At 47.4% G+C, this 26,945-nt stretch overlaps 1 protein-coding gene across 4 annotated transcripts in view; it reads right to left on the bottom strand.

Annotated features, from left to right (window-relative positions):
• LOC144763498 (E3 ubiquitin ligase TRAF3IP2-like) overlaps positions 1–26,945 on the bottom strand; it is a 336,420-nt gene that overhangs the window by 219,004 nt on the left and 90,471 nt on the right. For all 4 annotated transcript variants that reach the window (XM_078649139.1, XM_078649142.1, XM_078649140.1 and 1 more), the window contains one exon: positions 392–543. In XM_078649139.1, the coding sequence (XP_078505265.1) occupies positions 392–543 (152 nt within the window). The remainder of the gene's footprint in view (positions 1–391; positions 544–26,945) is intronic.

Consider the following 26,945-nt stretch of genomic DNA (forward strand, 5'->3'; position numbering starts at 1 on the left):
GCTATAAACTAAGGAAGGAATGAATCCAGAAACACATGTTTACAGTTATACGGCACAAGCTGCAACAACAAGGGTGAAAAATTAAAAACTTCTTCTGAACTAAGTGTTATCAAGCACTGCATTTACCTTGATTGTTTGAGGCAAATTGACTGCTGGCATGTGAGGCAGTATACTGCCACCCTCCTTCCATTCAACGGATCACTATGAAATGTACTGACTGCACTCTCTGTGCCACTGGTTGTTGAGCATAGGCAGAGTTATGATATTTTGGGTGAAATTCCTAGTTGTATATCACTCATGTTAACGTAAAGATAGGAGATGAAATGAACATGGCATATGAGCAAAAAAACTAGAACAAGAAAAAAAATAAAGTAACAATGTGACAACTCACGTAATTCTGGTGGCAAGTTACTTCTTTTCACTGTTCCCATTTGTGGTGCAGGCTGGAATTTAATTCCGTTATTGTGCACTGCTGCATTAACACTGCACCTATGCATGTCACCTTGATGTAAATAATCTCTGGGATGAGAAACCATGTTGTCCCTGCAAGTAAAAATAATTTAGGGAAATATTCGTAATCGTATTAAAGGCAAAACAAACGCAACTGTAAGTCGAAAAAGCGATAGAATTTCTATTCACAATAGTTTGTAGCACACACGTTCTCTCCCTTTCTGCTCTTACTGATTTACTGGGTCTCCTTAAGAAACTATTTATAACAATTTCATACAGATTCAGGGTACTGAAGGGGGCACAAAAATGGTCATAGATTTAGGTAATATTTATTTCTTTATTTTATTTAGTGTATTTTATATAGTGCACAGCTACCCCAACGGGGTGTCCCGGCGCTCCTGCACAGGTGCTGAATCTTGTCCAACGGAGTTTAGCAGAAAAGAAAAGTTTTCAGCGCTTTGCGAAAAGGCAACTCTTCCTGAATCATCCGGATGGAGATGGGAAGTCTATTCCATTGTGAAGAGGCGCACACCTGGAAAGTTTTTCCCCCCGATCGGTCTTTTTTGAATCTAGGGGTGGACAGCAGGTATTTCGAGTTGGATCGAAGATGTCTGGTGTTGCTGTATGGACGGAGGCAGGAGGATAGATAAGCAGATCCCTTTCCCTTGATTGCGCGATGGGCTAGGGTGAGTGCTTTAAACTCTGCTCTCTTATGAACTGGTAACCAATGTAACCTTCGGCGATGTGGCGAAATGTGCTCTCGAAGAGAAATGCCACAGACCAGCCGAACAGCCGCATTTTGGACTATCTGTAGCCTCTGACAAAGGCCAGAAGCAAGTCCAAGGTAAAGACTGTTTGCATAATCTAGATGAGATGTTATTAATGCCGGAACAATGACTTTCCTGGTGTTGCTAGGAAGAAAGTTGATACATTTTTTAATCGTCCTGATTTTAGAGAAACAGGCAGCTGAAACGGTCTGAACTTGATTATGGAAGGAGAGACTGGAATCCCATCTAACCCCCAGGTTTCTTACTGATTCTTTGGGGGAGGGGGCCGCACTCAGATCTAGTGGCCACCAGAGGTTCGAGTCCAAGGGAGAAGCTTGATGGAAAAAAAGGACCTCAGTTTTTCCTGCGTTCAATCTAAGAAAATTATTGTCCATCCAGCTGGCGATGTTACGGAGGCAGTCTTTAAGTGGGTCAAAGGTGAGCTGGGTAGGGGCATCATAGGAAAACAAGAGCTGAATGTCGTCAGCATACGAGGTAACCTTAATTCCTGCCTGGGAAATTAACTCAGCCAGGGGAGAAAAATAAACATTAAACAGAAGATGGCTCAATGAGGAGCCCTGGGGGACTCCCCACTTGAGGGGGCGACTCTCCGAGGTGTAAGGAGGAGTAAACATAGCCTGAGTCCGATTGGATAAAAAAGAGGACAGCCAGTCTAAGACCCTACTTTGAATGCCTATGGATCGAAGACGATCCAGCAGGACGGGGTGAGAGACGGTGTTGAATGCTGCGGAAAGATCCAGCAGCACCAACACCGCTCTTGAACCCCTGTCCAACTTCCATCGTACGGAGTTAGCCATCTCTATCAGTGCTGCCTCGGTGCTATAACCTGGTCTAAATCCATGTTGAGAGTCATGGAATAAGCCATGGGTTTCTATAAATTTACAAAAAACAGTGGTCCCTACATGTGGACAAGATAACATACAAAAATCATTAATCATACACCTGATAAGTAGTATGTCTTTTGTCCAGCCGGACAAGAAAATTTATTTTAAATGTTCTGGTTGATAAAGTGAATTTTAAGAACCAAAAAACATAACAAGTGGGCACAGCCGTGACCCACAACAATCAAGACAAAACAACAAAGAAATGGCCAAAAGGGCAAAGCGAAAATCTGTCTGTATACTTGTGGTCAGTGCTACAGACTCAATCTCTTAAACATAACCATACCATTGCATCAAATAATATAGCATTATCATATTGCATATGGGTTTTTTTAGTCGACGACGCTTCGATGCCTTTTTACACTGTGCCCACTTGTTATCTTTTTTGGTTCTCAAAATTCACTTTATCAACCAGAACATGAAAAATAGTTGTTCTTGGCCAGCTGGACAAAAGACATACTACATATCAGGTGTATGATTAATGATTTTTGTATGTTATCTTGTCCACATGTAGGGACCACTGTTTTTTGTAAATTGATACTGCCCAAGGTCCCTGTGGCATACCTTTCGGGTTCCCTTGTCTTTGTGAAAACATGGGTTTCTATAAAGTCAGCTAGTTGCTGATGCACCTGCTTTTCAAGAATCTTGGCTGGGGCGGGCAGTAAGAAGATGGGCCTGTAGTTGGCCGGGACGTCAGGGTCTGCGCTAGCTTTTTTAAGAATGGGAATTAGTTGGGCATGTTTCCATGAGTCCGGGTATATGCCAGTCCTGAGGGAATCATTCCAGATGCCGTTAAGAATGGGGTTGAGAAGGGGGGCCAGCACTTTATATTGTTTGGCCGGCCAGGGGTCGATTGGTGATCCTGACCTGCATTTTAAAAGTTCAGCAAAAGAACTGTCTAAGGAGATCTCCTCGAATTCTGAAAAAACTGGGACTGACGCGGGGTGATCCACTGATTTATCACCCGTGCTCTGACTGTTGCTGCACGCAAAGGAATCATAAATGGATGCAATTTTTTTCTCAAAATAGTCAGAAACACGAGTGTAGAGGGACTGTGACACCGGGGAATGGCATTTTAAGGCTCCGGGGTCCGTGAAGGATCTTACTGTATTGAAAATTTCCTTGGTGGAGCCTTGAGCTCTATTGATTTTCTCCTCCAGGTAGCTTCTTTTATGATCAATAATCTTTTTCCGGTATTCTTTAAGAGCTGTTTTATATTTAAATTTGCTATCTGGGGAGTATGAACATCTCCAACGTCGCTCTAAAAGTTTACAGGCTGATTTACACTTGCGGAGCTCATCGGAATACCAGGGTGAGGAAGGCGCAGAACGACAAGTTTTAATGGGCCTAAGGGGAGCAATGGAACCAATGGCCGAAGAGATCCATTTGTTAAAAATGGCCAGGCGAGAGCCAAGATCTAGCGCGTCCAGAGGGGCCGCGGAAGGAAGACGTACAGCTAAACTATCTGGAGAGATCTTGCTCCAGTTTCGGCCGACCTCCTTGGCCGGTAACCTAGGTCTGTCTTGATGAGACAGAAGAATGGTAAACAGAATGAAGTAGTGATCAGACAAGATCACCGGACTGGGCTTACTGATAGTAATTTCCGCTAGGTTTGAGCAGCCTTATGAGTGGGAAAGGAGACCCGCTGGTTTAATCCCCCATCAGTCAGGGTGGATAAAAAGTTACAGCTGATAAGATCGGAAGTGTCTTCCACATGGAGATTAAAGTCACCAAGCAGGGTAAAATTTGCATAGCGGGAGCTAGACTGAAGCACAAAATCTAAAAGAGCAGGGAGGCAGGATGTACTTTGGGGGACGATAAACAAGTAGACCTGAGCAAGTAATATTTGGGGCCAGTTTTATACAAAAAGGTAGTGCTTCTATGGATTCGATTTGACCATAGGGAAAAGATGAGATGGTCCATTGAGACCTATAGATTATGGCTACGCCTCCACCATGGTTGTGACTTTGCCTATTGGCACACAAGATGTTATAACCGGGGGGAATAGCCAGACACAAAGCTGGGTTAGTATCATCACCCAACCAAGTTTCTGTGAGAAAAAGGAGGTCCCACCTATTATCCATTAAAGTCTGGGCAATGTCTAAGGAGTGTTTTACCAGAGAGCGGCAGTTGATAAGACCCGCTTTGAGAGTTAAAGCCCTTCTGTTTAGAAGGGGCATGGCCGGAGACTGTAAGAGTGAGCATTGGTATACAGGGCTGCCTGCTTCCGGTCTAGGGCTGCAGGGCTTACAAGGGTAAGAGGTGGAAGAAAGATCCGAAGAAATGGTGTATAGAAAGGTGCAGTGATTAGGCCTTAGCGAAAGTAACATCTGCCTACTATAAGAGATGGTAGTTAGGGAGCCAAAACCGGCAGTCTCTCTGGCCCCGGCCGCGTCATGGTCGCGGACGGGCGCAGACGGGCTTGCCTTCGGCACGCCACCGGCGCGCCAGCTGCGCTTGTCCGCTGCGCGGTCGGAAAGAGGTAGACATATATAGAGGAAGAGGGTGGGAGGGAACTGGCAGCTGAACCGCTACCCTACCAGTACCCCCAAGATGGCGGCTATTGCTGTGTCAGGAACCCCGTAGCAGCACCTCAATCGGCTGCGGGGGGGGGGGGGGGCAGCAGAGGCTATGAGCACCGGTTCTCCGGCGTGTGCAGATGGACAAATGGGGAAGGTATTGTGCAATAAACAAATAATTTCCACAATCACTCAAAAGGTTTTAAAAAGATTTCTTCACCTTCCGGCTTTCCGCCTCAGGAGGGAAGTGCAGGCAATATGCGGCGCGATGAGAGTGAGTCCTTATATGCGCGTCAGAGAACAAAATGGCTCAACAGTTAATTCCAATTTATCAAATTATTTTTAATCTCTCCAGAGCTTTCAGTTAGACATTTTGACCTCAGCTAGTGACTAGACAATTATGCTAAGTAGGGATTGGGTGTTGGCTAAAGACAATCTAACAGGCAGTTGCAGCAGGGTGACCCTTGTTTTTTGTAAAGATGGAGAATTCTTTGGTACGTTATCTTTCTGGCCAGGGCTTCTAAAGTAGGAACAGCTTGTGGGGAAACTGGTGAACCAAGGTCCTGAACACATACCTTAAACAGTCATTTATTTCTCCTACAGTCACTCATGCGTTTTTATCGCTGCCAGACAATTACCTTACTATTGAATAATTGAGCTGTGCAGATAATTAAAAAGTCACAGAAATCATTAACAGTTGCATTGGTACCAGGGACTATAGGTTTCACTTAGCCAATATTATGGCTTTTTTTTACTACCTGTGTTAGATGGGAGATTTCCTCACTGCAGTAGAGCAGAGGATTCCTCTCTATGCCATTGTAACCAAGGTTAGTTTTTCCCTTTACATATGCCTGTTGATTCTGAGGATGACACACTGAGTTGACATACAACTGATATATGAGAAGTATAATATGCCTCCTGAGCTAAAATGATCACGTTTATGAGCTATGTAAATTAAATATGTGCTTTAGAAACAACTTTGCAAGTTCATGTAGTGAGGTGACTTATTGAAATCAATGACGTAAGTCAACTTAGTACGATATCCTATAAACACCACTTTTGTGATTCATCCTAGAGAATATTGCCACAGTGTAATGAAAGCAAGTGATAAGGCTTCAAAGGTTGACACGCATTAGGAAGCGATGCAATAAACCTACTGTCTCACACCTTTTGCTTAATCTATCGCCACTGGACTAAGCAACTGTCAGAGTGAACAAAGCACAGGTATCCACAGGTGAAGGCACCAGTCCCTCGTGGAGACATTTTGTCAGTTTCCTGGTGCAATAAAGTTTCTGTTCCTTCAGACACCAAAATGTCTAATTCATTCTGGTCAGTATTGTTTGCAGTACAAAACTCTGAGACCTCTTCTTGGTCAGCATAGCAAATTTAATTCCACAAAATACCTGAAAGAATAAGTTTTGATTCTTGAAATGTGTTTTTTGTCAAATTTTCTGTTCTGTGTTTCACTTTTGTTACTCATGTCATACTTCAAAAACTGTGAATTTTTCTGATTTGGCCACGGAGTTAATGTTTCTGTCTCTCATTCTCCTTGAAGTGTCTTAACAGAATAGGTGTTTCTATAGTGCCCGAAAAAGGGCTGGTTTGGTACTTTTTAGGGCCTCAGAGGAAGTGCAAGGTGGTCTTCCCGTCTTCAAGTAATGCAGCCTCACTGTTGGTGGCACCATACCAATCAACAGCTGCTTCAAAATCTTTGATGCTTACAATTTCTTAAACTCTAATAGGCACTTATGACTCGAATATCAGATGTAACTGATGATTGTCCATTTAAATATCAGAGGTGGGGAGTAAAATGACAAAACAAAACATTACTCCCACCCAGGTTTTATTCCTTTTGATATTTTTCAGTTTCATATATCAATAATGATTCTTGAGTTACCCTAATGTTGTTTGAGATGTTCATCATTGCTGAGACACAAAGTACCCTACAACGAGACGGGAAAACCTGCAGCGTTACTCGTAAGGTGGCGATTGGAAGATGCCCCGCTCCGCGAGCATGAAATCAGCCTGAAACACAGCGTGAGCGAGGTAATGCTGGTGTGTGCCCCATATCCAAACACGCTTGTAGGGAGCAACATAATGGCGGCGCCCCAGGACGATGTGCAGTGCAGCACTCCCGGACCAGCCTCACGTCGGATGGACAAATCTATGCAAGATTCACCTGTCCTGATGAGCGTCTTCACCGGGTCAAGGAACGCTCCTCTGTGAAGGTACGAGCGCGCAAGCCCCCAACAGAGCCTTGCTCTACCAGTCCACCGATGCCTGTCCTCAAAATGGCCACCTCTGCACATCCCACGGCCCCCTCCATCTATGTCTACTAGGGCTCGCAGAGCCCCGGGGCCCCCAACGATAAGAGCAAGGCCTCCTACGTTCTCTATATGTTCTCGGGTGACCTGGAATTCCGGAAACAAGCGCGCACATCTATAATCGGAGCCTCACTACACCACTACAATGTGCCTGGCCCCAAGATGGCCGACCCCCCGACTTTCAGAGATCCCCTACATCTGACAGGTGTTTTACGTACGATGACCCGATGTTTAAAGAGAAACAACTTCCTGACAAAGGTCTGAGCCTCTTTCAACGACAATAAACCCTTGAGATATTCTTTGCTCCAGCAACTCTCCAATCCCTTCCAGCCTCTCTATGACACAACCAACCTGTGGGGACAACTTCCATGGGAACTTTTTACTGAACTACCTACCCCCTACCCCTCCCTGCTCTACTCCTCTTCTCTTCCCTGCCACTAACCTCTGCCCTCAACTGTCCTTGCCCTAGCCCCCACCCTGTTTACCTGTGAATTTCCTGCGTCATTTGAGAGCTAGCTCTTTTGTCTGATGCCCGATGGAGCTACCTGGTTTAGATATAGGGGAGACAGGTCGGGGATTCCCTCCTTGGACGTCACCTACCCAGTCTGTCTTTAGACAGACTTCCTTTCATCTCTCCTGTCGTCTCTTCCTGTTTCCTCCCTCTATTTATATCTCTACTTCTCTCCTCTCTCAATGTATTGAGACTGAACTATTTTGTCTGATGCCCGATGGAGCTACATGGTTTAGCTATAGGGGAGACAGGTCGGGGATTCCCTCCTTGGACGTCACCTACCCAGTCGGTCTTTAGACAGACTTCTTTTTGTCTCTCCTTGTTGTCTGTTCCCCTATCCTCCCTTCTCTCGCCCTCCCCTCTACGCTCCATTATTTTGCCCTCCATATTCTTTTAATGTTTCCCTTGAGACCCAGCTATTTGGCCAAAGCCCAGTGGAGCTACCTGATAGCTATAGAGGAGATGGGTTTTGGGACTTCCCCCTCGACCGTCACCTACCTAGCCGGACTTTGGGCAGACCTTCCTTCGTCTTTTTGCTCTATCTCCCCCCACCCCTTTACCCTTACCCCCTTCCCCTCTACACTCCACTTATCTCGTCTTTGATGCTTTTGTAATTGTTTTTCTAGCAACTGTTGGAAATTGAAACTGATGTAATCTTGTAATTTTGTTGAACCTCATGTAAAGCACTCTGATACCTCCGGGTCTAGCCAGCGCTATATAAAACTCTTTAAATAAAATAAAATACCCTGTATGAGTCTGGAGAGCTGTGCTATCCTGCCCTCTGTTTTTTCCCCTAATTGAGGTTGATTTACATGCAAGTGCACCAAAGGTTCTCGCATTTTCAATGATTTGAGATCCCAGACCTGTGCTCTGAGGTTAAAGGGTCACTCAAAGGGCATGCACTTTCCAGAGAGTGGCTATGCCTTTTCCACCAGTGCTTTCAGCGACTGGTGGTGATGGCACAACGCACAGTAGTGAAGGGACTGCCTTTTTTCCCTATCTTTTTTGCAGGATAATGCTTACTGTGCCCCTCCACCCACCATGCCATATAAAAGGACTGCCAGGCATCCTTAATTGGGGTTTACCTCCATGTGTGGGCCATGTATAGAGAATGTGCGTGTAGATCAATATTTGATGTAGTTGACTTTGAGATGTGCGAGTGTCTGACAGAAAATACGATTGTGTGTGGGAGAGAAAGATCTCACAATTGTGGAGGACTTTGAGCAAAGCTGTCTAGGGACTCTGCTGACCTGCAAGCCTATTCTTTTGAATTCCTTTCCTTCCTGCCCAATTTCTGTGAGTAGGGGATTCACGTCATCAATCCTGTCTAGTTTCTGCCTCACAGCTGCACTGCTTCTTCCAGAGTGCTCCAAGAGGGGGCTCTCTTCCTCTCTCTGCCACAATCTGCATCTCGGGAAGTGTGATTTGCTGCCTGGCAACCAATAAATATTTTGTCTGAACCAGTTGTCCCTAGTCCCTACATACACTGATCATGGAGCATTCCTTCATCCTGTGATTGGAAAAGCCCACGAGAATTCAAATATTGCCCGAGAGTTGACTGTAAAAGCTATTTCGACCAGCACTTTGTTATAGGAATTCTTGTCTTAAGACGGCAGAGCTGCATACCAGAGTTGTAGAGACGACTGCAATCCAGAGGCAGCACTCTGCTAGTGAGTGCCTTCCTTTCGAAGCTTGGGGTAAGCTTGGACTCAAGACTCAATGGGAATCGAGAGGAAGGGCTGCTATGATTGACAAAGTGTGAGGGTGACTGCTGCCTATGAAAAAAGATGCAGGTCTTCACCTTTCAGGAGAAACGCCTCTCTGCCAGTGAATCCCGAGTCTAGTTGACTTGTAGAGACAAAGGGATCCATAGAGTGACTGTCAGCCCTGGGAGCATGAGGAGCTCTCACCCAGGTGCCCCAGTTCATTATCCAGTACTATTTGTCTGCATCATATAGGGCTAGGGGAGAACCATCTGCTTCTGCTGAGGGTGAGACTCTTTGTCCCGAACTCTGTTCGTATTGCAGGGAAATCAGTTGTTATCTTCTTGTTGCCATCAGAAGCTTTGAGGACTACATTAGCTTTAACCCCTGGCATGTTGACTACATATAAATCTTAAGAGGTTCAGGAAATATTCACATTTGAACCGCTGATCTATTGCCTCCTACCTTATCTTTGCTGAGGTAATGCTGGCAATGGTCTGTGACCCTAGAGCTATGGGCGCCAATGACACCGTAAAATTCCAACTGCAAATGGTGGTTACCAAGTTATTGGCCTTTTCAAACATACTACGCCCTAGTCAAGGGATTCTAGTGTACTGGAACCGGAACCAACTGCAGTCCCCTGAAGATTAGTGGCTAGTGAGTGGATGGTGCTCTATCATCCATTTAAACTATTGTCATCTGTGAAGCTTTGGGGGACACCTCAGACCTTTTAGAAGGGTTTCGGAGCACAAGCTCAGTTCCAATAGACTTTGTGGCAGCTGCACTGAAACCACATAATATGATGACCAGTACCTGACACCCCAAGTGTATGCAGTGCAAACAACACAGTTAGTCAAGGGAACCACTGAACGAGAGCAGTAGACTGCCTGGTGAAAAGAGCAATTACTTGCATGAAAAAGGCGATTTCAGATTGCATTGCCTAGAACAGAAGTCTGCCTTGAGTCATGACTCCACAAGTCAGGCTTTTCCTCTGATGAGTCCAGCTGCCTCGTAGCGACGGAGCTATGCAAGAGGCTTGGGTCATAACTTTGCCGGAGAAGCTGCATCTGCCTTGGGAGAAGATGCTAAACTCACTGTGTAAAAGGGTGATGGGAACGTGCCCTGAATGAGGACATCATTTTATATATATATATATATATAGACCACAACTTGGTCAGAAGACTGGGAACCAATACCAGCAAAGTCTGGATCTCAGGAGGCTTTTGGAAGGAGTTCTGGTGGGAGAAGTGTGCAACCAGGAAAAAAACACAAAGGTGCCCAGATGCAGGAGGGCTCCTGTTCAAAGCCACCTGCTAGGGTCTTAACGTTTTTAAAAGCCCTGGGAGGCTGCCCTAGCAGAGGTCACAGGGTCCTGAGGTGTGTTGGCGACCAAAGTCCAGAAGTCCAGATTTGCAAGGAAATGTGGCTCTTGAAATGAAACATTGAGTCTGGTTTGAATTTGGCTTAAGTCGCAAATGAAACACACTGTTAATGGCAACATGCCTTTGTTCAAGTTTACTAGTCTGTAAAAATAAATGTGCTAATGGTGAAGAGTTCACGCCTTACCAATGGATCTAATTGGGGCCCTGCACTGTGGTTTTACTTGTTAGGGCATGCAAGCATGCAACTTGTTATTGAGGATTTCAGGCTTTTCCTGCCTAATCTCCCCCCGGTTTTCTGTGCAAATTGTTGGCTGTGATCCTCAGCGCCAGGAAGCCGCTTGGCCGCAGTGCGCTTTTATAAATATTTGTTTCATTTCATTTCATTTCATTTCAGGAAGCTTGCAGATAATGTTGGAGGACAAACTTCCTTAAGAGAGGGTTTCTTCCACCAAGAACGTCTGTACTATTTGGTATAATGTTTTGTCCAACCCTATACTGTGTATAATTGTATTCGTATCCACAGTACTTAGCTTTAAGTGCATTTAAGTACGTCTCCTTTCTAAAATTAAAAACACTTACTGGATAGTGATTTATTGACTGCCACCATATGTGGATTCTGCATTTCCAACCGCAACACCTCCCTGTGGAAGTGTTGGGCTGCTCTGTCATTGCTACCTTGAAAGACCAGCACCGAAGGGGTATGCTTGGTTTGGGATGACTATAGCACGAGGCCCGTGTGACAACAGGGGTAAACAAACTCAGCTGACACAAATGAGACACAGTAACCTGTGGATGTCCTTGGCGCCCGAACAATTCCTTACTCCCTCTTCTAGATGTAAATGTATAAAGTACAATCTTCCTGGTTGAATTTCTCCTGTTGCATGTCTTCTCATTGCAAATGTTGAAGTTGTGTGTATTAGGAGGAATGATTCCTTTAATATCACCTTCAAAATGATAACAAGACCACAAAGGTTTAGATGTAACATCATTTAAATCAGAAGGCATCTGTACTAATCTACCATACCACAGTTATCTCCATTATTCAAACTAAACTCTTCTGAATCTATAAAATTAGATTTTTAATTATGGTATGGTAAAGGAAGATTGTTGGCCAAAAATAGCCATTTATCACAATTCACAATATGTTTCTCGGTTTAATGGAGTGCCTGGATTTGTATTTCTTTAACATACATTCTCTGAAAATGCCCTGTAATCCACAAGTGAGGATTTTTTTAATCTAAAGAGGAATTGAAGTCTTGGAATTCTACAAAGGCTAATATGTGGAGATAAGAATCACAATTTAAAACGTGCCTCGGTCTGCAAACCTTTAGGTTTCTCTGCTGTGAGATCTGAGCTAAAGCAAGTTAAATTCAAACCACTTCCGCGGAGGCAAATCATTTCTTACAGCCCTACCCATCCTAACGAGATTTCAACTATGATAGACAGGAAACACTGTATAAACATACAAAAAATTGCTTCCTCTTAGTGAATGTTCCACGATATTGAGAATAAAAAAGCTGGATTAGTTATGAAAAATGTGAAACATGTCTAATAGGTTATATGTCAAAATATTGACAAAATATTATCTGGCATAAATATCATGACCTAAAAATTGTGTACAAAAATATCACTCCATTGGGTGTATTATTGTTAACTATTATTAACCTCAATGGAATGATATATTTGTACATTATATTTCGGACACAATACTACTTTCTGTCAGAAGATATTTAGGCTACAGTATTCTGATACCATATCACCAAAAACAGAAACATGCAAAAGAACACTTACATTGGCAGGAGCATACAGTAGAGTTTCTGAGGCCCAGCAGCCTTCTCGGATTTGCAAAAATATTGACCAGTTGTGCCTTACAACACATTTTGATATTTCAATACCTCTAAATGTTTGAAGCTAGAGTCTGAACAGGTAATATTAAAGCTATGCTCAATTTATGGAGACAAGATTTGTCACATTGGTAACCTCTTCCATTTTCTATGCAAGGAAAGGTAGCCTTATTAAAGATGGGGACATTGCTCAGAGTTATTTATCGTTTACAGAGTTATAAATGTGGCTGCCCCTCGTGGTTTTTCGACAGAAAACCACCATGCTCCACTCCTTCATACAAAATAATAGGGGGCTGGGCGGCTGGGCCCCGAGGGTATGGATTGTCAAATGTTATAAATTGACTTATGATGGAAGCTTGGGGATGTCTTACAATTTTATTACAGAGCTTCCCACTTGGAAAATGTAGATGTTCGATTCTATGGCTAATGAATGGACCCTGCCAAAAGGAGCTAGCACTGTGCAATGATAAGTGGATATTGTCTACATCTCAGGTATGGCAGCAGAATACAGGCTGGACTTACCCAGTGCATCAGAATATAAAGGGAATCCTGTGAGGAAAAGGGTGGTAAGATAAAATGACTGGAATGAAGCTGCTAAGGACAGGAATAAGGCTATGTCATGTATCAAGCAGCCGCAATCCAGAGCTTTGAAGCATGGGACTCCTTAGAAGTTTTCATGTAGGGTTCTAAGACCTCGAACGACATGAGCTACAGGAAGAATTTCGACTTATGGCTTCACAATGTTATTGTTAGCTGCAACCCAGGATGACACTTTATATCACAGCATTAGGGGAGATTATCTTGTTCAATCCTCTTGTAGCAATGTTAGTGATGGGTAACCGACCAGCTAAAAAGATCTGAAGGTTATACAGGGCTTGAGTTATTAATATGCTTGAAACATTTATAACATTGTGCTTTGCATGGGTGGCACATGCAGGGGCACTAGTTGATACAGACTGCTATTTCTCAGGGGTCTATTATCACCATTTGCAATCACTTCCTGCTTTAGACTCATCCAATTCAATTACTTATAATGTAGGAGAACCAGGCTGGGGCATATGGGATGTTACTCTTCATTGAAATGCCTTATATGTGGGGCAGCCGGTAATTGACTTTTTCCACACAGTGTGGCGATGTGAGGTCATCCAGTAATTCTTTTAAGGAGAGGCTAAGACCTTTCTTGAGGTACTAAAGAATAATATAGGACACACTGCCCGGTCACCACTGCAGCCCACTTTTAACTGGGAGAACCGGGCACATACCGTAACATTGCACCTTATTAAAACAAGTGTGTTGTTCCTAGTGCAGGTGCAAATTTCGTCAAGGAATAACACACTAGCAATCTGAAGCCACTGGTCTACCTTCCACAGCAGATGGCAAGCAACCTGGCGCAAGTTTCAAAGGCGTACATTGAGAAGGTGCGGGGGTTCTTTAACAACATAGGTATGTGAATTTGAATATTTATGCATGTTTCTGGTGATTTTTCCTGGCAGTTTTATAGTTTGATTTACACAAAGTATAATTTGATGTTGTAGTGTATCGGATATCATCTTGTGGAATTCACATTCTCTTTGTGAGGACTGCATTTAGAAAGGGGGTCACACCCCAGAGACATAACGTCTGTGGGAGGCACAGTGAGTGTATTTTATATAATCTGTGCCTTTTCCTGGACTCTGAAGGCAGCAAGATTTTCTGGGTGCTAGTAGTAGTTATTTGCATCATGGATTTGATGGCAGGTAGGTGGCTGTATATCTGCACATTATAGGGGTTGAGCCTCTGTGCACATCGAAATACAGGGGGTAACTGTTCATTCTTTTGCACTTCATGGTCACTTTTGCCTGCCCGGGTGATCAGCACATCACGCGACACACGTAGGCAACTGTTTTAATTTTTGATTTTGGATTACTTTAGGTTGTTCCCTTTACCCTTTTCCAGATGAGGCCCAAAAGGAATGGGGCTGAAACGCGTCAACAGTTCACGTCTGGAGGAATCCACTAAAATCAAGAATAATAATTGCATTTAAGTTGGAGATACACATGCACAAAATCTTTTAGGAGGTGTAGCGGGTACCTCATGTGTATACAGGATTACCTCGTAGTGTTCTGCCATTAATAAGGGTGCGAACACTGACATTAAAAAACTGGGGTATATGTATGATTATATGTACATATTTGTGTAAAATGCTTTTTGTCCAGGTCTAATTTTTGTATTGATAGAAGTATTGTTTCAACAAGGAAGTAATAGTGGTATGTGGTTTTTGATGCATTAAAAAGTTGAGACAGGACGATGCACCATTTATAGGGCAATTTGATGTACCCTATGGGTAGTTTGTAGATATCCATTCCTGCACATTACCATTGTGAATAATGTGTAAACTTCAAAGGTGGGCGGATCTTAATGCAGGCAAATGCAGTGAGTCACTGCACCTGCTTGCACAGTATGTCTAGGGGTCGCTGGAACTCCTGTGCCTTATTTTTTTTCTGAGATTCCCCAGATTTGAGAACGACCATCATACCGGTTAGGGTACATCCTCTCCCCTTGCTCCAAAAGGGTGCGCTCGAGTGGCACACTGAGTGTGCACCTCCCAATGGTATCACTACCCCTGCTCCTAGGAGGAGTTGGCCTAACGGCTAGGGAGGTTGACCTCGAATCTGGAGAACCGGGTTCGAGTCTTGGCAATGACGCTGAACATCCTGTGATTCTGGGCAAATCACTTAATCTCCCCGTGCCTAATAACAACAAAAATTAATGTGTCCTCATGTAATGCAACTGGTGCTAAGTACAGCGCTCTGATACCCGATTCGGGTCAAGTTCGCACTATATAAAACTCTGTAAAATTAAAATTAAATTACATTTAATAGGGCACAGCCACAAAAAACAAAGGATTCCCTCATTTTCAACCGGCCATGTGCCAGCACTATTCATTTTGCAGAAGGGGCCGCACAAACTGTCTATGGCCCCTTCTGTAATACTATACTGTTTCCACTGCTTTTTGTGCTCTAGGATAAGACATATAAGACAGATCGTTTTGATCCCCCCCCCCCAAATATGCCTGATGACATAGAAATGTGTCAATATGGGAAGCGATTTATGGGACTGGATCTCGTTTTAGCTAAGAGGGATATTATATTGCACAGCATGGGAGAACAGCAAGTGGAAAACGGGTCGCGTAGACCATGTGAAATTCATGGATGTTAGTGACACAACGGGTTTAGAATGATAAGCATGTTGTTAATCACAAATGATCACACAAATGGAGACCTAAGTGATAATGGCAACGTGAGGTGCAGGAAATGTGCACATTACAAATATTCTATTCAGATTAAGGCAATTCAATGAAATTAAGAGTTCACTACGGCTCAGAGCCCCCCATATTGCTCGTTCATTTTACCAAATCAATCTGATTGGGGGGGGGGGATTACCATGGAGGCTACAAATGAAGTTTGCGCCTAAATCAGGATTTAACACGTCTGGGAATCTCAGCATAAAGGGATTGTTCCTGCACAATATCCATGGCAGATTTCTTGTGGGGAAAATCCACAACATTCTGCAATCACCGTGACCAGCACACCATGCGGAATTGTAATTCTCCAGTCCAGCATTAACACACCAAAATACTGGCTCTCATTGAATAAGGGTCTTTGTAGTCAATTTCATATTTTGTCAATTTTCCCCATTTTATGTCTGTGTCTCTCGTTTGACAGGCCGACGCCTTTGGAATATCCATTTTACGATGCATCTAGTGATGAACTATACATCCGTCCAAACAATGAAATTACTTACATTGGAGGGGCGTGGCCAAGAGCATGTCCGGTTAGTACGTGCTCCATCGTAGCTCCTGGTGAGCTGCCTGTGATCCGCTGTTAAATCAATGCCCACCAGCCCGTTCTGGCACACAACCAACCACAAACGGACCCGACACCTGCTGGGATCTGAACATCGAGCCCGCAGCGCCGCATTTCTGCTCCGTGATCGGTGGGAGCTCCGAAGACTGGCCTAAGTTGGCGGCGAGGCCCTGAGTAGGGAGACGAGCCCGGAACTGAAAGGGTTGCCGCTAGCTACACCGGATCGGCGCTTGGACTTCGAGACGGGCCCCCGGAACGTAGCGGTGCCTAGCCCGAGACCCTGGTGAGGACGAGGCAAGCTGAGGAGGCGGGACCGGGACAGCCTCTGCTCGGAGGTGTGGAGGCGACCCGCGGGCTGAGAAGGCGGCAGGGAAACCAGTAGGCCGGGCGGAAAGCAAAGGAACTCTGAGGCCCAGATGAGGACGAGGCGACCTGAGGAGGCGGCACCGGGACAGTCTCCGATCGGAAGTGCGGAGGTGCTGAGGCGACCCGCGGGCTGAGGAGGAGGCAGGGATACCTGTGGGCCGGGACGGCGCCCGGGCCTGGGCGAAGGGCGGAGGCACTCTGAGGCCCCTGGAGCGGGGTTGGGAGGCAAGGAATGGCGGAGCCTGCCCGACTCAAGGAGCCCTGCAAAACGCGGCAGATCCGGGCCAGACGGAGGGCTGCACACCCGGGCTTGCTGAGACAGCCCCGAGGGGGGTGAGCGAGGCACCGAGCTTGGGCCCAGGACCTGGTGACAGAGGGACCTACGAGGCGGACGGGGCCCGACCCGTCCAAGGCTGACTATACCCCGCAGACTCCCGGGAGTGGGGCACCGCAGAACGAACTCGGCGGCCTGGATGCTGGTGGCCTATTCAGTGCGGCGAGGCAGCTAGTAGTGTGGGCGCAGTTCCCTCCTGCGCTGGGGGATTTACCCTGGTGGACACCGAAGGCTGGGGAGGCCGGAGCTGCCGGGGGCCTGCCGGTTGGGGCCCAGGTGAGCCGCATCATTGTTTGGGGCCTAAAAGGAGTGGGCTGGAGAGGGCCCCCCCTCCCGCCGGCTGTCCAGCTTGGACGGTGAGACTCTGCCTTTGCTGGGGAGGGGCACTGCAACCGGGCACGAACGGGCAGTGAGCCAATTACTTCTTGACGGGGCGGCTACATCGGCCGATCTACGGACTGCCGGAGAGGGCTCATAAAGAGGGTGACGCCTGAGGCTGGGCCACGTGTAGCCAGTCATCCAGAGGAGCAGGCATCAGAAGTGGAAGCACGGAGACGTTCAAAATGGGGAAGAAAGAAGCAGCCGCCAAGACCCCTAAGCAGGGAACCCTAGACCGATATGCTACGACACAGCCCGCCCCCCCACCCCGAGGTGGGACCCCCGGCCTCCCGCTCGGACACGGACCTCCTGCTGGGGGCGAGTCAACCTTCAAGGGCGGATATCCAGGAGTCTCGTGCAGCCCTAGAGGTCAAGATTGGGGAAGTGGGCTCGGAAGTCTTACTATTACAGCAGGATTTCTGCAACCTGACAGAGAGGGTGACCACAGCAGAGACGAGATTGGGTGAGGCGGAGGACTCTATCACTACCATTCGGAAAGATATGGTGGAACTCCAAGCCTCTCATCATCAGCTAATGTGGGAGGTGGACGACGCGGAAAATAGGGCCCGCCGCAACAACCTACGCTTTGTGGGCTTTAGAGAAGGAATTGAGGGGTCAAACATGGTGGCATTCCTATGAGCCTGGTTGCAGAAGACATTCCTGACAGTGCAATTTTCCACCTGCTTCGTGATTGAGCGAGCACACAGGGCATTGCTGGCAAGGCCGCCGGAAGGGGCAATGCCGAGGCCCGTCATTGCACGCTTCCTGAACTTTGCAGACCGGGATTTGATCCTGCGGGAAGCACGGAAGATGGGGGAAATCCGACTGGAAAATGCACATATCATGATATTTCCGGACTATAGCCAAGAGGTGCAAAAACAGAGGCGCTCCTTCGACTCGGTGAAAGACAAGCTGCGTGACCTTGGGATCCAATATATGCTGCTCTTCCCGGCAAAGCTGAAAGTGATCTATAATGACAAGACGCACTTCTTTGCCCACCCGAACGACGCATAGCAATGGCTGGAGGAGCGCCCGCCACCACGGGGGCCGGAGGGGGAAAGAAGAGGAACGGTCAACGCCGTGACCGCTAGTGGATTCCAGGTGGGGCTGCCGCGGACCCAGAGGCGGAGGAGCCTGAGAGCAAGGGGACGGCTACAGATGACGCCGTATCATAACAGCAGTGCAGCTGGATGACGGAGGCGGAATTCATCGTCACCAGGAGCGGGGAACACGGCGGGCTCTAGGTTTCGATGCCTGGAGAGGAAGGCCCACTCTGAAGGAGAGGAGGACGCTGGGGGCCGCTCCTCTGATGGAGAGGAAGAAGAGACAAGATCACTGCACCCGCTAGTAGCAGCAATCCGAGAGATGGAGCAGGACACGGCCAGACAAACGGGGCTCGCGGGCAGACACCCAGGACTCACATTCATGAACAGGGTCAGGATGGGCCTAAGAGATTCCAGGTCATCGCTGGGTAGCACGCAAGTTGTTTCCACCCCCCTTACCTATTGTTTTACGTATTGTCCTTTTGACTTTGTGTACAGATTTGATGGGATTGTCAGTCAGTCAGTCAAAACAAGCTTTATTCGATTGTTAAAATCATAAAAGCAGGATCAATACAATAAAAATGTCACATTTCATCGGTTTAAAAGACATACAACAATCGTAATAATAAAAGTACATTCAATAGTTATTAAAAGTGGGCATACTAACAATGGTTAAAAAAAACAGTAAAAACAAGCACCGTGTCTTTAATCACTCCACCTGAATACTCGGGGATAGCTTCTTGGTCTTGATACGCATAGCAGCTACCAGGAAGCTAGCAACCCCGAAAATTACTTTTGTAGTTCCTAATAGTTGTAAATACAACAAGGCTGGGCGTACTTGTAGGAAGCCTGCTTCTCTCAGGATAGGAATTAAGAACCGCCTTCTACCCTCCTTGAAGTGCTCACAGAACATGACAAAATGCATCAGAGTCTGCTCTGAAAAATTGTCACAACTGCAAGGACTTGATGAATCAGGTACCCCCCACACTGGGAAGTCCCCCAGGGAGTATTGGATAATGTTGAACCTGAATCTAATAAGGAGGTGGCGGTGAAATGGTTTGCTTACAGTTTTTAGGTAGGGTTCTAGAGAAGGAGTGGTTAAGAGCAGAAAGTTTGCTCTAACTTTTGGCTTAGTTAGTTCCTCCTCCTCCCTGACCTGGTACGCCCTTAGCAAGAAGTTTTCCTTGATCCATTTTATGTCCCCTTTAACTATGTTGGTCGGGTGTTTGTGGCCTGCCCATTTTATTCACCGTATTCTTAATATATGCTAGCCAGGGAATTTTTGACACTTTGTCTAGCGCCAAACAATCCTTAAGGATGCAATGGTTCAAGGGGATCTCGTTGTTTAGCCAGGTTTTTGCCCAATAGACTAGGGGGGCCAGTTGTAACTCATCAGTGACATAGCCTATGCCTAACTCACTGTGCAAGGAAAAAACTGGTGTTGATTGCGGAACTCCAAGCAATGTTCTGAGGAAAGTATTTTCTGTGATTTGTATTTTACCTTGTGGCGAAAAACCCCACAAGGGAGCACCATATTTGGCTATGGACAGACATTTTGTTTTATACACTTTCAAAAGGGCATCCATTGGGCGAGAGCCCAATCTCCTTGCAAAGCTCAATAAAGCTGAGGTTGATCTCTTGACTGCTAGACTTTTGGCATTTAGTTGGGCCGTCCAAGACCCCCCCCTTCAAAGATAACACCCAAGTAGGTAAAAACTGGTACCCTAGTCACCCCCTCGCCAGTGCAGGTAAACGTCTTCAACTTTTGTCTTTTCCGGCGCTTCCCTGCCACCATAATATGGGATTTTTTGTTATTGATCACCAGATCAAGTGAGCCCATAAACTCTCCAAAAGCATCAAGGAGTTTCTGTAACCCGATCCCTGTTCGGGCTAGGAGCACCGCGTCATCCGCGTAAAGTAATGTGGGCACCAGGGAATCCCCTACGCGAGGAATATCGGGTGTTGATTGCTCCAGCTCTCTACCTAGTGAATTAATATAGAGAGTGAATAGGAGGGGGGCCAATATACAGCCCTGTCTAACACCCCTTTTAGAGCGAAATGGCCGAGTACAGTTGCCCTCCCGATCGGTTCTGATGGAGGCTGTCAGATCTGAATGGAGTGCCGGTAGAAAGTTTACCAGTGATGGATCAATGCCCAGGCTAACAAGCATGGGCCATAACTTGGTTCGATTGACCAAGTCGAATGCCGAGGAGAGGTCCATAAACGCCATATATAGGTTACCCTCCTTGGCCTTAGTGTATTTGCCAACCAGCATGAGTAGATTCAAGCACTGGACCATGGTTCCTCTCCTAGCCCTAAACCCATACTGCAAATCTGAAAGGACCCCCTTCTCCTTAATAAAATCCCCCAGTCTCTGTAGTATGACTCTGCCTAGAATTTTAACGCTGAGTCAATAAGTGATATTGGCCTGTAACAGGCCGGGTCTGATCGGGGACCTTTCTTGTAGATGGGAATAATGGTTGAGGAGGACCATGATTTAGGGAACCCAGCTGTTATAGAGGAATTAAAAACGTTAGTAAGTATTCTTGCCCACGTGATCAAGGGTGACCTATAAAGATCTGCGGGGACCCCGTCTGGGCCCGGGGCCTTACATTTTGTCATCTCCAGGATGGCCCGGCTAACCTCATGCTCGCTAAACTGCAGGGGGACAGCGGGGACAGCAGGGACCGTGGGCTGATAGAGACTATCTGGGGCTAGTGGCTCTTCGCTGTTATATATTTTGCTGAAGTGGACAACCCAATCTTCCTCTGGGATTACACAGTCCATGATGGAGTTTTCCTCCTCAGCAAAATAGGGATGATTGATAACAGCCCAAAATTTGGAACTATCTCTAAGGATGTTAATTGATATGAGATTGTCCCAAGCCTCGTTTTTTATAGACTTTTTTCGGTTACTGATGGTCAATCTATACAGCTTTCTGCACTGGGTCACCTTCTCCCGATTTCTCGGCTGCTGTTTAAGAGCCTCCATGAGCCCCTTGTGTGCCTTTGAGCATTCCCTATCCAACCACCTAGGGCGGTCAGTTTCAGGTCGCTTATTCTTTAGGGTTAGGTCCTGGCATACCTGTGTACAAATGTTAGAAAAAGATTTAATAATTTCGGTGTCAACTGCCGTACTGTCTGAACATGTTAAAAGATCTGCCTGTACATTTGCATTGAGATGCTGAAAAAATGTGTCCGGGACCACTTTGGACCAGTTTAATCTTCTCCCCCGATCCTTTGGAACAATGGAATCACTACCGCCGCCCAGACGCTCAACCTGGGTTGCAGTGTTACTCCCAGAGTTCAGGGTCAGGGTCAGAGGATTGTGATCACTAAATGCTGTCACCTTGACTTCAGGGGCGGATACCGCCTCTACAAGACCCGCTGAAATAAAAATATAATCAGTGACAGTATTTGCATCTCTGCCTATGAACGTCGGTGCCCTATTTTCCCCCTCGGGCCCCGCTAGTTCAAACAGGTTTATGTCGGCAAGTAGTTCTTCCAACTCCATTCCCTGCGCTGTATGTTCGAAGTGGGGACTGGTTGCACCTGGGGGTGCCATTTGTTGTTTAGAAAAACAATCCCATTCACAGGGGTGAGTATTAAAATCTCCCATAAGCAGGATTTCGAATGTAGCTGTTTGATGTGATTTATAGTGACATAGAAAAGAGGATAAGGAACTCAGGTGGGTGTTACCCAGAACCTTATCAGGCGCATTATAAAAATTTACAATTAGAATTGTTGGGAGGTTTGGCCTAACCCATTCCACACATAAAATGCTATCCGCTGGTGAGTCTATTTTCTTCATAGAACCTGCCAATTTTATAGCAATGATGGTATACAGGCCACCTTTGGGTCTCCCTCCCCTCCCAGCAGTTGCTTTGACTGAGAAACTACGATACCCATTAAAATAAAAATTACCATTTGTATCCCACGTCTCCTGAAAACACATGATGTCATAATGTGTAACAAAATGTACCCATCTATCATCCCCGGCTTTCCTCCTTAGCCCCGCTATATTCCAGCTGAGTACCGATGATTTATGGCATAGATTGGCTACAGGGGGGTTCTCGTGTACGGACAGGACATTGGGTAGTTGTCAATCCACTAGATCCAAGTTAGAAGGATCTGCGAGGGGTGAGAACCTATTACTCAGCACAACAGGGTCCGCCCGGGTATCAACTAGGTTATCGGAGACAATACGTGCCGGTGTGGCAATCCTTACCCCCGCCCATAGGCGAGCCTGGTGAGCTTGGTAGGAATAGTGTCTCACTTCTCCCGTCCCTGCCCTCCCCAAGAGACCTGATGGTGGTGGGATGTGCCGGGATCTTAATTTAGGCTGTGGATGGGATGGAGGTGGATAAAAGTAACCCAGTGGCAGGGGTCTAATACCTGCACCATCTAGGGCGGATCCGTCCCAGAGTAGTGTGTTAGCCATGTTGGGATTGTTAAAATTGACTATCACACAGTCACCGGGAATACATTTCTCCCTTCGTCCCACCCAGTCCACCCTTCTTGCAGCTATGATGTTTTTTCCCACATCTGCACTCCCACTGCTAAATTGTGTGCACCATCTTCTGGTTCTGTTTAATAGATCCTGTTCTGATTCCCTCTGATTACCATTTAGGTGTGGGATCCCTGTTAGAATGACAACAAGGGGTGCTGCATCTGGGGGGAGATCCACTATGTAATTCCGTCCAGCGTGTAACCCATTATTTCTTTGCTCCTTTACAGATGGGTTAGCTACCCTGTGCTCAGGCATGCCCCCCGTAACTAGGGTCTTCTGTGCCTCCCCTTGAGGTGTTTTAGTACCTTTGGGCGGATTTATGCATGTTATGGGACCTGGTCTATTTGCCTGCCCTGGTGAGGCCATAATCACCTCATGGCTACCATTCAAATCAGATTTTTCCAGGGCCCGCTTCCCCCGAGTATGCAGCTCCAGATCTTTGAGGCAGGTGTCAATACGTTCACATTTATGCAAAATATTTTCTACGGATAATTTCAAGGTATCCACTATGTCTTTAGCAATGTTTACCAATAGTGGTTCCAGCCGGGATTCAAACAGTTCTTCAACGACGTCTGCCAAATTAGCGTGGAATCCCTGTGGGGCTGTTGAGTCTACTTTGGGTGTGGGCTGGTGACGGAGTGTTATATCACTGGCTTTTGTGCTGTTTGACGTGAGGAAGTGCTGTGGCTCCTGTACTACAGCATTACCCTTAGCTTGGGGTGGTGACTGGTTAGCCATGCGAGTGGATGGGGGGGCCGCCAGAATTATATTAGGTTCGAGTGGGATGGAACGAGCAGAGTCTGTCTGATGCAGAGGGTGAAAATAGGGATCAGCCGGGAGATCTGTAGCAGACACACCAGTCTGTACAAGTCCCAGTTCTTTCTCCGCATTTGCAATTTCGTTGGTCAAAGCCCCCACCGCAGAGGTAAGAAAAGAGATGATTGACTATGAATTACGTGGAACTTTGGCTTTCTTACCTTCTCCCCCCTTTGTGACGAGTTTGCGTTTCCCCATTGTCCTGGACAGGGTGACAGGCCCTGCCCTGCCTCTTCCTGCCGCTGACGGCCACAGACGGCCCCGCCCTTGTCCCGGGCTTCTCCCGGCGCGTCCTGCACGCGTCCCGCGGGACGGGGTACTGGCGCTGCCTTTATGCGCCTCCTGGCGCTGGTGAGGGCGTCACTGGGGTGGGAGGGGCCCCGGCGGAGCCAAGCCCGGCCGGGAACCAGGCGGAGCAAGGCCCGGCCCTTTACTGATGGTGCTGCGGCGCTACGGGAGCTGAGCCCGTCCTCCGTGAAGATGCAGGTAGCGTTTGTGTCCCCCACCGAATGCTGCAGCTGGCGCTGCCTTTATGCGCCTCCTGGTGCTGGTGAGGGCGTCACCGGGGTGGGAGGGGCCCCAGCGGAGCCAAGCCCGGTCGGGATCCAGGCGGAGCAAGGCCCGGCCCTTTACTGATGGTGCTGCGGCGCTACGGGAGCTGAGCCCGTCCTCCGTGAAGATGCAGGTAGCGTTTGTGTCCCCCCCTGATGGGATTGTTTTACAGGTTCATTGAGTAGTCTGTAAGTGTTGGTTTGGCGGGGTGAGTATTGTGGGTGGGCGACAGGCCTTCTCCGCTGCCAGTCCTTTGTTCTGTTTTTGGGGAGATGGGACTGGAGGGGGAGGAGGGTGGGGGCGAGGGGGGGAGTTGCTTCTGTTCAGAGTTCAGGGAATTTGGGGGGGTTTGGTCAGGGGAGGGGGGGGGAGAGATGGGCGGGCCGGGGGAAATTGGCGAACGGGTCATGTCACAAAGGTCGCACACGCCGGCTCACGGGCGCTCCACTGACGCCGAGGTTGCACACCACATATCAAGCTGCAGGACAAAATGTCGGTTGACAATACAGAGCCCTTACAAGATCTAAAGGGGCTTACGGTTTTGACATGGAACGTGAATGGCCTGGGAAGTAAGATTAAGTGGGGCCTAGTAAATGCATATGTTAAAAGGATGGGCTCTGACATTGTCCTGCTACAGGAAACACATCTACAGGGCAAGCACTGCAGGCTTTCTGGCAAGAGGGCGGTACAGAGTTTTAGCGCATGCGGGATTCACTAAGGGCTCGAGAGGGGTGGCCATACTGATTAGAAAGGACCAACCATTCCAGGTGGCGCAGGTCTGGACAGATCCCCAGGGGTCGTATGTAGGAGTACGGGGTACCTGGAGGAGGCAGGAGTATACGATTGTCTCGGCCTATGCCCCTCCTAAACTGCAGACACTCACACTGAAAGGGGTCACTGATATCCTACTGAACACATCCAACACTCTACAGATACTGGGGGGGGGGGATTTTAATGACGTACTTCTCCCGACGATGGACAGAACAGGAGATAGGACCAGGGACTTGACCCCGACCTCCCTAGCTAAGATGATTGATACCCTGGGATTGACGGATGTGTGGAGATGGTTACACCCTGAGGACAGGGCATATTCCTTCTTCTCGGGCGCACACAGGGTCTAGTCTAGACTAGATTATATTTTCCGTGCCCGCCATGTCCTGTCGAGAGACGACTTAGCTGAGTACAAGGCCAGGGGGATCTCCGATCATTCCCCGCTCTTGGTGACGGTGGGGAGGAGGAACGAACGAAAGGGTGGGTCTTGGAGACTGTCGACATGGGCCCTCCAAAACCCGACCGTTCTGAAGGGCCTCAGGGCCCATGTAAAAGTGTATAGCAGAGAATGAAGGTTTGGTCTCGTCGAAGGTGGTCCTTTGGGAGGCCCTCAAAGCGGTTCTGAGAGATAGGGCACAGAATAGACTGGCGGAAGAGAAACAGAAGGTCCAGAAGGAAATCGAGTCATTGGAAGCCCTAATACTGGACCTGGAGAGGGAATATCAGATTAGGAAAGCCACTCAGACTCTCCGTATGTTGACGGATTTCAAATCTCAATATAGGGATCTAGTCACAGGCGAGGCCAAAACGCAGGCGCTGGCGACGCTGCACCGTTTGTACGATGTGGGGGACAAATCGGGGAAGCTGCTGGCGTGGCTAAGCCGGAAGGAAAAAGATGCTAGGTGGGTGGAGCAGGTACGAGACGTCCAGGGGAACGTAGTGTGGTCAGATAGACAGATTGCAGAGGCTTTTGCTGCGCACTACCAACTTTTCTATGAGGCACAGGACTTAGGGCTGCAGGAAGACGCCCTGCATTACATGGCGCATTTAGACCTCCCAGTGCTGGCCGAGGAGGACACTGCAGATCTAGAGATGGACATTATGCTGGACGAGGTTAAAAAGGCCCTTGCGAAACTACGCGCCGGGAAGTCCCCTGGCCCAAACGGGTTCCCGGCAGAGTTTTTTAAACGAACAGCGGATATCCTGGCGCGTCACCTCCTAGGACTCTTTGAAGGGGCGGTTGAGGAAGGACAGCTTCCTCCCGACCTGCGCATGGCCACGATAATCCCAATCCATAAGAATGGTAAACCACCAGACGACTGCGTGTCTTATCGCCCTATATCCCTTTTAAACTTTGAGGTAAAGTTACTGGCGACCGTCCTAGCGCTCAGGCTGCGGAGGTGATACCAGATCTGATACACCTGGACCAAACGGGGTTTCTCCTGAGTAGGGCCACTGGATTTAAGCTTCGACAAACCCACAATTGGTTGCAGGAGGTAAGCAAGAGACAGGACCCCCATTGGTTCTTGTCCCTTGACGCAGAAAAGGCGTTTGACGCGGTGCATTGGCCTTTTCTGGAGGGAGTCCTGGAGCGACTGGGGTTTGGTTTAAAATTCCGGTGGTGGGTCCAACTGTTATATACAGACCCCAGAGCACAGGTCAAGGTAAATGGGGTTTTATCCTGGGACTTCCCGGTGAGGCGGGGAACCAGACAGGGTTGCCCCCTGTCCCCCTTGCTCTTCACGCTGACGATTGAGGCATTAGCGGCAGCAATGTGGCAAAACGCGGACATTAGGGGTTTTCAGTTGGGGCCAGGTGACGCCGCAGAGTAAAAAATATCCCTCTACGCGGATTATGTCCTCCTCTACATAACACACCCGGAAACGACGATACCAACTCTGTTCGCAGAGCTGGAAAAATACGGAGCCC

Source organism: Lissotriton helveticus, chromosome 6 (genome assembly GCF_964261635.1).
Source record: "Lissotriton helveticus chromosome 6, aLisHel1.1, whole genome shotgun sequence".
In the NCBI taxonomy this organism is placed as follows: Eukaryota; Metazoa; Chordata; class Amphibia; order Caudata; family Salamandridae; genus Lissotriton; species Lissotriton helveticus.